This window comes from Mastomys coucha, unplaced genomic scaffold, assembly GCF_008632895.1.
Source record: "Mastomys coucha isolate ucsf_1 unplaced genomic scaffold, UCSF_Mcou_1 pScaffold11, whole genome shotgun sequence".
In the NCBI taxonomy this organism is placed as follows: Eukaryota; Metazoa; Chordata; class Mammalia; order Rodentia; family Muridae; genus Mastomys; species Mastomys coucha.
This window is the reverse complement of record NW_022196893.1, coordinates 11,156,980-11,169,176: the sequence shown is the minus strand read 5'-3', so window position 1 is coordinate 11,169,176 and position 12,197 is coordinate 11,156,980. Positions and strand designations below refer to the sequence as shown.

Here is a 12,197-nt window from a genome sequence, read left to right as displayed (position 1 = left end):
AACATCCCTCCCCAGTCTTGGAGCCCTGGTAAGGAGAACACTGGCTGGCGAGAGCAGCATAATCACACAGGGGCCCCCTGAAGACTGAGATAAATGGACCCAGAAAGCAGAGGGCACTGGATGCTATTGACCACCACCTCTGAAGAGCACGAGCCCGGTCTAGCCCTCACTATACCACACCCAACTCCACACCTGGCCCTTAAAGTCACCCTCCTTGCAACCACGGTGTGTGTGTACAGTCCAGATGTGTACAGTCCAGATGTTCAGGCCAGGACCCCTCACAGGTGACCCAGGCTTTTTGCTGCCAGGGCCAAATGGCTGCTTCTGTTACCAAGAGCCCCAATTTACCCATGTGTAAAGTGGGTCTAACAACCGCTTTCCCGCTCCTCACCTGTAAGAAGGGCTTTACAGGCAGCACTCCTCAATACTTCATCCCTCACTTTCTCACAATACCCTGACCCCGGGATTCCCTGCGCTAGACGGGAGCACCCCGGAGGAGCCTACAAACACCAATGCTGCTGCTGCTGCTCACTGGCCTGGCTAGAAGCCTACTTCTGAGAACTCAGGATTTGGAAGCAGAGACAGAACGCTTATGCTCTTAGCAGGGCCCAAGGTGACCCTTGGTAGTGTGGGCGAGCACCCCATGATACTGCCCTGAACAGCAGGTCACACTCTTCCAGCTGATTTTAAACCCATCCACTTTACAGCTCAAATAAAACCACCCGTCCTGAACTCATTCAGGGAGCAGGACCATAGAGAGACCCAGCCTGTAGCTTGAGACAGCAAGACATACTCAGGGGTAAGCATGAGTCCGAGGATGTGACTGTCTGGGTAACTGGGCAGGAGGCTAAGAGTGTTGGGGGGTTGGGGAGGGGGCTGGAGCCAGGGTTTGGGCAGATGTTCAGAGCCCACTTAGGATTTGTTACCTTGTTACTCCAAACACCCCTGCAGCAAGGGTGGGATTGCTCAGGGTGGGTGGCCATAATCCCAGGAATGCTGAAGTACTAGGCCTTCATAGTGGATCAGGACAGAAGGTTCCTGTGCACCTGACAGCCGGGGGAAGCAGGCATCCACGTGGACCAAGTACCACTGGCCCCTTTCACCTGCCCCGTCTCTTGCATCAATTATTCCTGTTTGCTGCCTTTGGGGGGGTAACTGTCCCCTCATCATGCTCAGAGAAATCTAAACTGCACCCTGAGCCCCTTGTCCAGCCTCAGAACTACCCTGTCCCCCAACCCTGCTCTAAGAAATATGACTAAAATCCCCCCTGGTTTTTCTAAAGAGAACATCTAGCCGGCTAAGAAAGTTTGTGTCAAGAGTGTCTACAAAAGACTTCACAACAACACGATAGTCAGAGGGACAAGACTGACACCCTGACGTGTGGGTAGGGGTGGGGAACTTAGTAGGGGCTCTTTAAAAGGGAAAAAAAGGTGCACCCTGAATTGCTTCTCTTCTGTCTCCTGGGCCCCGAACGCCCTCCCAAGCTGCTCTCAACTCAGGGAGACCCCTAAAACTACAGCCACAGACGCCCTAGCAGGAATATCTGTGCTGTAACCAACAGACGAGACCCCTGTCTGGGCCCTGGCCTGCACCCTCCACTTTAGCACGTTCTGGAATTCATAAGCTCTCAGTAAAAAAAATAAATAAATATATGTCTGTCTCTATATATATATGTATATATCTGCATATGCACTGGAAGGGCCTCGGATGGGGCCACATCTGAGCCTCGGCTAACCCAGATCCTCTCAGTCGCCTGCCCAGTGGCCCGGCGCTGGCTGGCCCCTATGCCACTCCCAGGTGTGGGCAAAGTATTGCTGTCTGCTCCCTGGCTCCTGAGGTTAAAAGAAGGCAAGATGGGGCAGGCGGGAGGATTGCGGGTAGCATGTCCCCCGCAGCCCCTGCGGCCCCTCATCTCTTCCTTTTGCTCGCTGCATCCGTTGACTCCCCGGGAGGTGGCTGTGGCTCGGGTGCTGAGCCCAAGCCTGAGGCCAGCTGTGCCTGGCCTGGTGGGTCCTTGCTGCGGTCTGCAGCCCATGAGGGGCTCCTGGCCAGGCCGCGGGCCAAGACAGTGGAGCCAGGACGGCCAGGTCCAGCGGCCAGGCTGCTGGTACTGCTGAACTTCCTGGCTGGGGTGAGGCCGGGTGGTGGCAGCGTGGGTGGTAGGCAGAAGAGAGATGTGAGTGACAGGCTGCTGAGGGTCTCGGAGTGCTCACTGCCCGCGCCCCCGCCGCCTGCGCCCCCGCGGCCCTCCTCATCAGAGGGGTCCATGGAGTCGTGATGAGTGCAGCCAGGGCTGGTGGAGCCACCGCTGCTGTGGCTGCGCTGATGGGCCCGCAGACCACGCAGGCTAAACAGGCCACGCCCACGCAGGCTGAGGCGGCGCCGGGTCGCCGGTGACAGGCTAGCCCGTGGCCCAGGTACCTGGACCGGTGGCCCCAGGGCACGCCGGGGACTGTCACTCAGGGTCAGACTGTCCTCCAATGTGGTTTGCAGGCTGCCCGCTGAGCTGCTAGGGCTGGCATCCAATGATGTGTCACTTACAGTAGCCTGCAGGGAGGTAAGAAGGGATGAGGCCGTCTGTACCATCTCCTTTCCCTGCTCTGCTCACTTGTCTTGTCTGGTGATGGGACCCGGGATCCCACAGCATCCCCTCTGCCACACCAGCATTTCTGGGGTCTCTCAGGGCAGTGACTACGGATGCCTCACACAGGCTCCCTGTCCCCTCTGCACAGCTTGAGACTTAGTCCCTGTGTCAAGCCTGGCCTTCACAGAGTTCCCACCTGATGCTCATCTACCACATCTCCAGCACTGTCCCCTTGTTCCCAAGCTCTTCAACCTGTCCATTATAGCCCTGCTTCATTCCAGGGGCTCCCACACTCTCTCCTAGGTAAGCCTCCAGCTCTACTTGCTCTCCCAGCCTCACCCCTCACACACACGGATTATACTCCCAGCACTCTTTTGCTCTGCCATTTTTCCTTCTGTACCATGAGTGCACACGCACGCGCGCGCGCGCACACACACACACACACACTTTAAACCCTACACTGCCCTCCGTGGGAGGCAGGGAGACTGGTCCATTGACTGTTGCAATGACCAGCCTGATGAAACCGGAGGTTAACCCTGCCTGGATAATGACTGCTAAGAATCTGCAAGCCAGTCTCCTCTGTTGTATAGGATTACCCATGGTCCACCAAAAGTGCTGGTAGGTTTCTGTCCTGTGTTCCAGGGGCCCTCTGAGCCCAGCTGGCATGGGGGCTATGGCTCCAGCCATCCTGATACAGGAGACAATATAACCAAGTCTTCCTATTTCCCAACTTGCCCCTCTGCAGTCAAGCAATCTATAACCTGTATGCAAGCAGTCCAGCAATGATGCCCCAACCACCCAAGAATATCCCTCAAGGCACAGTCCCTGACCCCAGCATCGTGTCACCCCAGGAAGCCTCCCCAGCACCTCTCTTTATTTCCTCCGTTCAAGCTGGGTCCCCCATTTCAGTTGCCTTGACAACCTAGATCCTCCTCAGGAGCTGGGCCTGCTCAGGTTCATCTTTGGGGTTACCTCTCAAGTCTCAGAAGCCCCCCAACTTTCCCAGACACCATGGCTGTGCAATATTCTTTCCTTTCCCCTCCCCTGCCCATTCCAGTCCCTCGTGGCTCCAGGACACTCTTCAGAATCCAGGAGGTGCCTGTACCTGGCGCAAGAGGGTGCAGTTGACACTTGGTGACCTCAGGGATGCCCAGGACCCCTGAAGTGCGATCTTGGGCAGGGTCCCCGCACTCATGCCCGGTTCCTGCCCCTTCTGGCTGGCAGACACAGCAGGGTGGAAGAACTCAGCAGGCATCTGCAGTAGAGGGCTGGAGCCATCCGGGGAGAAAGGGCTCGGAGGTGCTGCAGGAAATGAAGAGGAGATGCTGGAGTCAGCCCAGGGGGTGGGCACAGAGCACCAGCCCTCATCTGGGCTACTTAACACGGGCTTTGAGACTGTGGGCAAGTCTTCAACTGGAAGTGCTGGTTTCCTTGCTGTCAGAGCAAGGAACACTTTTGGTGTGATTCTGGGAAGGACTGAGTCTGACCAGAATGCTGCTTTCAGCTCAGTAGACCAGACTCCAGGCCTGACTCCTGGACCTTCTTCCTCAGGCAATGGGAACAGACACCCCACCCAGTGGGGGTGGGATTATTGACACCAATTCTAGAGTCACCAAGGAGAGGTATTCCGAGTGTGTGTATAAGGAAGTTTCTAGATTGGGCTGAGAATGAAAGGAGTCAACCAACTGTGGGCAGCACCATCCCACGGGCTGGAGTCCTGCTAACTGTGGGTGGCACCATCCCACGGGCTGGGGTCCTGCTAACTGTGGGTGGCACCATCCCACAGGCTGGGGTCCTGCTAACTGTGGGTGGCACCATCCCACAGGCTGGGGTCCTGCTGTGGGCGGCACCATCCCACAGGCTGCGGTTCTGGACTGAACACAAAGGAGAAAGTGGTCTGAGCACCAGCTTCCTGACTGGATGCAAATGTGACCATCTGCCTTGAGCAGCCACTGCCACGCCTTCCCCACCATAATGGACTGTACCTTAGAACTATGAGCCAAGCCAAACTCTTGCTTAAGTTGCTTTTACCAGGTATTTTACATTCTCAGCAGTGAGAATGTAAACAACACAAGAGGAGTGCTCTGAAGACAACAGCAGGTATAGAACACCTAGCCCAGCACCATGCACACAGTAGGTATTCAATCACTAAGACTCTGACTTAGACTCTTCTCTCAGGCTCTGACTATCTTACATGGCCTGTCCAGGCCTGGGGGCCCCTCTTGGACAATGTAGGGTAGGGTTCTAGGAACAGGCCAGGCTCTGCGCTGATAATACATTAGCTTCCAGATGAGTTTGGTCTGCTCTGCTTGCAGGTAGAAAGGGACAAGGCCAGGCTCGGGGAGCCTGAGGCAGGGCAGACTTTTGTATGCCAGGACCAGCAGCAGCTGCTTCCACCTTCATAGAATGAGGAAGGAATAGAGGGTTCAGATATGGGAGTAGACACCAGGCAGCTATGCAGGCTGTGTCCTGGTAAGGTTCCTGTTCTATGCTGCCCAGAATACTGAAGAAACATCCAAATCATTAGTTAATTAAACACTTCATCAGAATGTGCTTGCAGTTAGATCCCGAGCTCTGGTTTTTAAGGTCAGGAAACCCCTGACATCCCAGCCATCATGTTCATGAGAGAGGCCACTGGCTTTACAGAGGGTCCATGGAGAAGCCAGTCACCCAGACAGCACAGAGGACATCTTGGAATGAGCTCAGGGCCTGGGGTTCATTCTTCTGTCTCCCTTTTCCCCGACCTAGCTGGTATTGCCAACTAGACTCCTGTCATCCTCCAAGAGGAAGCCCAAGTGACAAGCAAGCTAGCTCAGTCCCTAGCCCTGATTCCCACAGCCCATCAATGTCCCAAAACACAAACCTGCTGTTCAAGGAGGTTTGGGGTAGAGATCGATCTCTTTATCAAAGGGCCACTGAAAGACATCTTTCAGTCATATGTGTCACCGTATGTGAATATCTGGGGGAAAACTGCCTCAGATTAGACTCCACCCAAACACCTTCCATCTACTGTAAGCCTTCCTTTTGCTTGACACTAAGAGCGGCATGCAGCAGCCCAGTTCCCTTTTCATCCCAGAACACGAGACGCTCAGTGTGAAGCTTCCTTTAGACCAGGCTTCGACTATCATGAGCTCATCGACTCTATGTCTTTCATCACTACTGTATCAGGCTTGGGTCTTTCCTCTAATTGTCAGACGCTCATTTGGTTCTTCATCGGAGAAGCTCTGCCCCCACCTCCCCCTAATCCCCCCACACCATGAAACAGACTCTTGGGATTAGGGTGTGGGAGGCTGGTAGGGCATTGACCCTCACCTTGGCCGCTCTCGTGTTTGAGCCAGGACTGGACAGGGTTGAACGGGATGGCCCCCATCTCGCACAGCAGGCTCTCTGGGCCTGCAGACATTGGCTCACTGGCAAAGGGGAAAAAGCATTCATCCAGGTCTCCAGCCTGCATGGGCTCCGGAGGCTCTAGCTCACCCTGCAGGCAAGGGAGGTAGATGATCAGTACGTTGGGGGACGCAGAGGCGTGGCTCCTGCACAACCATCCCTACCTAGGAAGTCCTTTCTCTTACCTCCTCCACCTGGCCAGCAGCCACCACCTTCCAGTCCTCAAATGGAAGGTTCTCACCTCTAGGAAGCCCTGTTAGATACGCCAGGCAGCTTGGTTCCCCCGCCCCTCCCTTCCTGAGTCTAATGGCCTCATGACAGTACCAGATGCTCTTCATGTCTATAATCAAAGACTAACTCAGTGTAGCAGTCACTCAGGGTGAAGGCATCAGACTAGAACGTTAGGTGGGTCCCTCCCTTTGTTAGGACTCAGTTTCCACATTCATACTCGGGGAGAAAAGTTCTTCCTCTCTGGCCACTACCTGGGGTCTTGCGTGAGGAGCAAAGGGTTGGGGCATCTCTTTCCAGAGTTTTCCCAGACCCATAAGTTCCTTGAGAGCTGCCCGATGCCCATGTTGATGTTGATGGGCTCATGCTACCCCAACCTGCAACTTGCTATCTGTGTCTGGCATAAGATACGACCCTCAATTAACCTGAGCCTGTGCCCAACCTGGCCAGGGAAACTGTGTATTCTGGCATCACACATGAAGTGCAATGTAAGGAGACACTTAGCCACTTACCTTGCTCTCCCTGGGGCCCTGCGGGCAGGCCGTGGGGTCCTCAAGACTCAAGTCATCCCCCAGCAGGATGGACGAGGACCTGTCTGAGTTCAGGGAGAAGGCCTCTGTCTCGGCCAGCTGCACCTGCAGGGGGAGGTGGTGGCCTCGGGTCACCCTGGGGCTGGGATGGGGCAGCCTGGGCCTGGAGCGCTGAGCAACAGGTCCCTGAAAGGACATGGGGTAGTGGTCAGAGTGGTTCACGGGCCTGCTGGGCATGGGTGGTGGGCCCACTCTGTGTAGAATCCCAGCCTGGGTGACACATGAGGATGGCACAGGGGCCACTCCGAACAGAAACCAGGTCTGAGTGGCCCACCTTAGTGTCTGAGCACAAAAGTAGCCATGGTACAGCGAGCTATGGATCTCTGTTGTCCACTTGCCCCAGATCAAGTGTCTACAGAACTGGGCTGGGTGTGACTCCTCTGAGGGCTACTTGTGTCCTCTGCAGATGGCCCTGCAAGGAGATCTGCATGACCTGCTACCCTGGGAAATCTGTCTCCACCTTAGGGGCAGGAGAAGCGAGTAGCCCACGTGATCAGCTCCTGACTCATGGCTCCTGGGGAGATAACCTCACAGCCACTGATCCTAGAATTCCCTGGGTGGGCTCTGTGTGCAGGGGCCTAGGAAGAACTCTTGCAAACAGCCTGAGAGGTGGCTCCTGAGCAGAGTAGGACTAAGAGGAAGCCTGAAGAAGGCTCCTGAGAGAAGCGTTGAGATACTCAAGGTAGGGGGAGGGAGGATGCCCATGACCATCAGAGAACAACAAGCAGACGCCAAAGAACCCCTTCTCAATTCAGAAAGGGCAAAATGGCAGCCATGGAAGGGACAAAACCTGTCCCAGCAGCACACAGTGGAATGGCTACTGCATCTAAGCACCTTTTATATCCAAGGGACTCTCTCTGGGGCTCTCAAGGCCCCACCACAGGGCTGCCCTTCATAGACAAACCACTTTGTGCAGTGGGATCGGTCTGTTCCTAGGAGCCTACAGCCACGGCTTCCCCCAGCACTTCACTCTCTGGTGACTCCCGGGCAGCCAGCTCCTCCCAGGCTGTCAGTACCTCTTGCTTGTCATGGTGACACTTGCCACAGCCAGCAGGTGAGGAGTAGTGGTGGAAGATGGAGCCAGACAGGTTGTCAATGATGGTCAGCTCCCCCTCCAAGGAGTCCTTGATGATTAAAGAGACGCTGTCCAGCCACAGGGTCTCCTAGGCGGACGGGGCAGGGTGGGGACAGGTGGGATTATCGGCTGGGTCCCTGGACTCTGGGGTGGGTGGGGCAGAGCTGCCTTCCCATTCTCTGGGCCCACAGCCTGGGACTGAACTCCTCACTGCAGGATCACCCTCTCTTGAAGCTGAACACAGAGGGAGCCCAGAAGATAGAGGGTACCCCCAGCCCAGCTACCCATCTAAGCCCCATGGCTCCTGCCCTTTGTGTCCCATTCACCTCTCAACCACTGCCCACCTGGGCTGGAGAATAGCAGTGCCGGCACAGGTGGCTCTCAGCGTCGCCTTCAACACCTGCCCCTCCTGATCCTCGGCCGGGAGCCCCCGGTGAACTAGTGGGCATCCTGGGGCCAGGACAGGGGCAGGGGCAAGGGCAGGGGCAAGGGCTGGGGCCCAGGCCATGGGCCATCTCCAGCTCGATCTCAGCATCCATCTCTGCATCCTCCTGGGCCTCCTTGTTGCTGTCATCCAGATGTTTCATGAGCACGGCCACCACCACGTTGATGAGCACGAACTGAGCCGTGAGCACGAAGCTCACAAAGTATAGAGGTGACACAAACTGCAGGCTGCTCAGGCAGCTACGCTCATCGTGGGTGCAGTCTCGCAGAGTGTCCTACCACAGGGACAGGCTGATGAAGTCAACGCCACCCGACATACTTGCCCAGCCACACACCTCCCTAGCACAGAGAGTGTACAAGGCTACCAGAGGTCAGGTATACACATAACACACACTCACACTTGTGCACGCACACCATGGGCCCTAGATCCATGCCCCTCCAGAGTCCTAACTGCCTTCATACCTGTCTACTTATGGTGAACCAGAGCTTGGATCAACTTCAGCCAAGTCCCTAGGGTCCTAATCTGGTTTGTTCTGGTCCTCTTCACTCCCTACTGTGGCTGACCCCACCTCTCAGAGCCACAGGCAAATCTGAGGAGAGGCATGGAGTTCCCCAGGTACTCACTGCAGCTTTTCGGGCCAGCCCACCAACATTCTGCCTGACCTGACCACAATTCTATCTCACTGGACTCAAGGAGGTCCCTAAACATCTCTGGTCCCTGACTCCTTTCTGTGTACAATGGGACACTGGGCATGAAGAGGGTACTCAGGACTTGGAACTCAGCTGAGGGGGTACCTGATTTCCCCTCAGCTGGCCCATGAATACCTTCATAATCCCATTCCAGTTATCGCCTGTGGAGACCTGGAAGAGTGTGAGGAAGGCCATGCCGAAGTTCTCGAAGGTAGCGTGCCGGCTCATGCCCTCACACGGGTTCTCGTCATTGCAGACTGAGAGAGGAGAGGTGGTCAGAGTGTCCATCCATGGCACCCCAAGCTGCCATCCCTGAGCGTCCTCTCTGGTTACCCCTACAAACCTCAGCCAGTGTGGACTGTGCCCAGCCCACAGATGGGACAACTGGGGCTCAAGGAAGTAGTGTACTGGCTGGAGGCTCAGTCTCAGGAGCATCTAGCTTTTTTCTATCCAATAATGAGCTCCTGAGAGAGATGGGTGGGGGAACCGCTGATTTCTGAAACTGACCTTATATGCAGGGCTGGGCTCAATATGGGATATGGTGCTCTCTCCCTTGCCCTGGTCTCTGTTACTGGGGTAGCCCTGGCTCAGAACAGCCAGTGGTTGGAAGCAGAGAAAGGATGTTTCCCAGAAGACCAAAAGTTGAGGTCCAGGACTCCACCATACAAGTCTGATGTCCATTCATGAGCCTCATACCTTTCAGGCTTCAGAAACTGCTCTATGCTAAGACTGGGTTTGAATGAGAAGTCCTGCTACTGAGGCATGGCCCCCATCCCACAGCCTCCAATGGCAGCATCGCTCACCCAGCTTTCCGAAGAGCTCCACTCCCAGAGCAGCGTAGATGAAGAAGAGCAGCATGAAGAGGAGGCCCAGGTTGCCCACCTGCGGGGAGAGGTGGGCTGAGCTGGGCTGGGGGCTGGAGGCCTGAGGTGTGCAAGAGGAGAAGGGGGAGGCCTAGGGAGAGTCAGGAAGAGGAGTTCCAAAACTGGAGGAGGGCAGGGAAGGGAATTCCTAGGCAGAAGAGTAGAGGTGAAGGACCTCAGGCCAGGGGAATAGAGGAGGAGTCAGGCTCGGGGCAGCTATATTGTTACAGCTGTATTGTTAGCTACATTGTTGCTAAGTATCCATGGCTGCTATCCCCTTGTAACCTCCTGAAGCGCAAGACTCCTGCAGCCTAGGTCACGGGATAAGAACGGGATGCTTAATGTCTTTGCCGTGAGCCCATCACTTGTCCCAGAAACCTATGAGGGGCAACTCAATGGGTCAAGTGCCCGTGTATAAGCATGAGGACCTGGCTTTAGATCCCCAGCCCCACATAAAAGCAGGGTACAGAGATGTGCATATGCCCTGCTTATGAGAGCAGAGACTGGCAGATCCCTGGAGTTCATTCATGAGCTCTAGGCTCAGGGAGAGACCTTGCCTCAAACAAACAAACAAAAAAATGCAGAAAATAGAAGACACTCACCCTTACACATTTATATACTCACACATCCATATCACACACACACATGCACACACAGATCAATGTGTCATCTCTCTACCCATTTCGCGAGTGAAAACGAGACATAGCAAGAGTGGAAGTGCCTGTTTAGTTACACCACTCTCATGAGTGAGGACAGCTCGGGGATTCAAGCCCAACAAACTGTCCATTGCTGTCCTGGGACACAACTGGATGATATAATGCTTGCCTCCACAGGCCAGTGCAAGGCTGGCCACAGAAAGGAAGGAGTGGAGGACTCATGCACGCCCGTGATCCCAGGAGCCTCTTGCAAATGCAGCCACCCCTGTCCCCATGGCTCCTGTAGGACAGATTGCCCCAGATTCCAAACCTGGTTCAAATCCATGCACCAGTGGGAGACTGCCTTTACCTCATTCTACAGATGAGGTTAGAAGGCGTTCCTGCCCTACAAAGAAAATCCCTCCTGACCCTCCAAAGACTCCTGCGAATTGAGTCAGGAGGCGTTTGAGGTAATTACTGTAAAGTAAACCCCGTTGATCACAGACTGTAATAGGAAGGACAGCCACTCAGCACTGTGGTGCCTGGATAATTAATGGCACTCTACTCATCAAGGATGCAAGCGTTTAGTGAAATGGATACGGCTCCCCTCTTCCCCATAAATCTCCTACCTTTACCCTCCACTCCTTAGGGCCTGAGAGGCCCAGCAGCCTCCTCACCTGCCTCCTTGCCTCCAGCCTTCCCTCCTCCAGTCTCCTCACAGAGGCAAGCTCTGCTTGGAGCCCTCTTGTCCAAATACTCCTATAGCATACAAAGTCCACAGCACAAAGCCCCCCCAGAATATTTGTTTTGTCCTGGAGCTGAAGGCCTGTTATGATACCCCTTCCGTCTGCCCTCCCAGTCTGATCTTTCACTCCAGCCTTGCACTCCAACCATGTGGAAATAGTTTGCTGGGTGGGCAGATCCTGTCCCTCTATGGGGAAGACACTTGGACTAGTATGGTCAGTCCTCATCTCTGAAAGCCTAGTTTAGGTCACCTCCTCTGAGGAGCCCTCCCTGATGCCTTCTCCATCTGTATAGGGTAAATGAATGCTTTCCCGGAGCCTCATCTCTGCACTGGCCCTAGTAGACATCTCTGTTTACATGGGAGCAAGGCCCAGGGTAGTGCCCTGGCCCTGGGACCCTGGGAGAAGCCTATCTAGAAGCTAAGAAGTCATCTATCCATCCAAAAGATCCGACCCTGCTTCTGCCTGTTGGCTAGTCTGTTTGTGAGCAGATGTCTCTACAGCCACACCAGTGAAGCTAACAAGCCGAACCGGGGCCAGGAATGTGTTCCTAATCACCCCACACTCTGCAGAGGCCCTCCTGAGGGGAGCCTCAGAGAAGTGGACGTCCAGTGCCTGAATAATGCATCATCAGGCCGTTCTGGACCAGCCCTGGATCCCATTCTTTAGAACCTCAGCCATCAACCAGCCAGCCTGCTGCCAGATGATAACCCAACAGAGCCTCTCTATGGTTGCCTGGAAATGACTGATGAGGTCCAATCTGTCAGACCTGACCTAACAAATGTCCTGCTGTGAGAAGCAGGAGAGATACTGTATACTATGGGAACAGTTTTGTTTAAGACAGAATCAGGTATGCTGGGGCGTGGTTGTCACCTTGGACAGTACAGTGTGAGCCCAGTCCCTCAGCTGAGGAACCTCAGCACAAAAGCTACGCGTCTGGTGTTAACCCAGGCATTTC

At 55.0% G+C, this 12,197-nt stretch overlaps 1 protein-coding gene across 3 annotated transcripts in view; it reads right to left on the bottom strand.

The window, feature by feature from the left end:
* Positions 1-310: 310 nt before the first annotated feature.
* Positions 311-12,197, bottom strand: part of Cacna1i (calcium voltage-gated channel subunit alpha1 I) — a 112,520-nt gene continuing 100,633 nt past the window's right edge. Inside the window, exons 30-37 of one of the 3 annotated variants that reach the window (XM_031349760.1) lie at positions 9,802-9,880; positions 9,134-9,255; positions 8,209-8,583; positions 7,806-7,952; positions 6,712-6,915; positions 5,897-6,062; positions 3,690-3,886; positions 311-2,547 (exon numbers count right to left, since the gene is read on the bottom strand). In XM_031349760.1, coding sequence (XP_031205620.1) covers positions 1,909-2,547; positions 3,690-3,886; positions 5,897-6,062; positions 6,712-6,915; positions 7,806-7,952; positions 8,209-8,583; positions 9,134-9,255; positions 9,802-9,880 — 1,929 coding nt within the window. In that variant the 3' untranslated portion in view covers positions 311-1,908. The remainder of the gene's footprint in view (positions 2,548-3,689; positions 3,887-5,896; positions 6,063-6,711; positions 6,916-7,805; positions 7,953-8,208; positions 8,584-9,133; positions 9,256-9,801; positions 9,881-12,197) is intronic. The other 2 variants (XM_031349769.1, XM_031349776.1) reach the window with 2 other exon arrangements.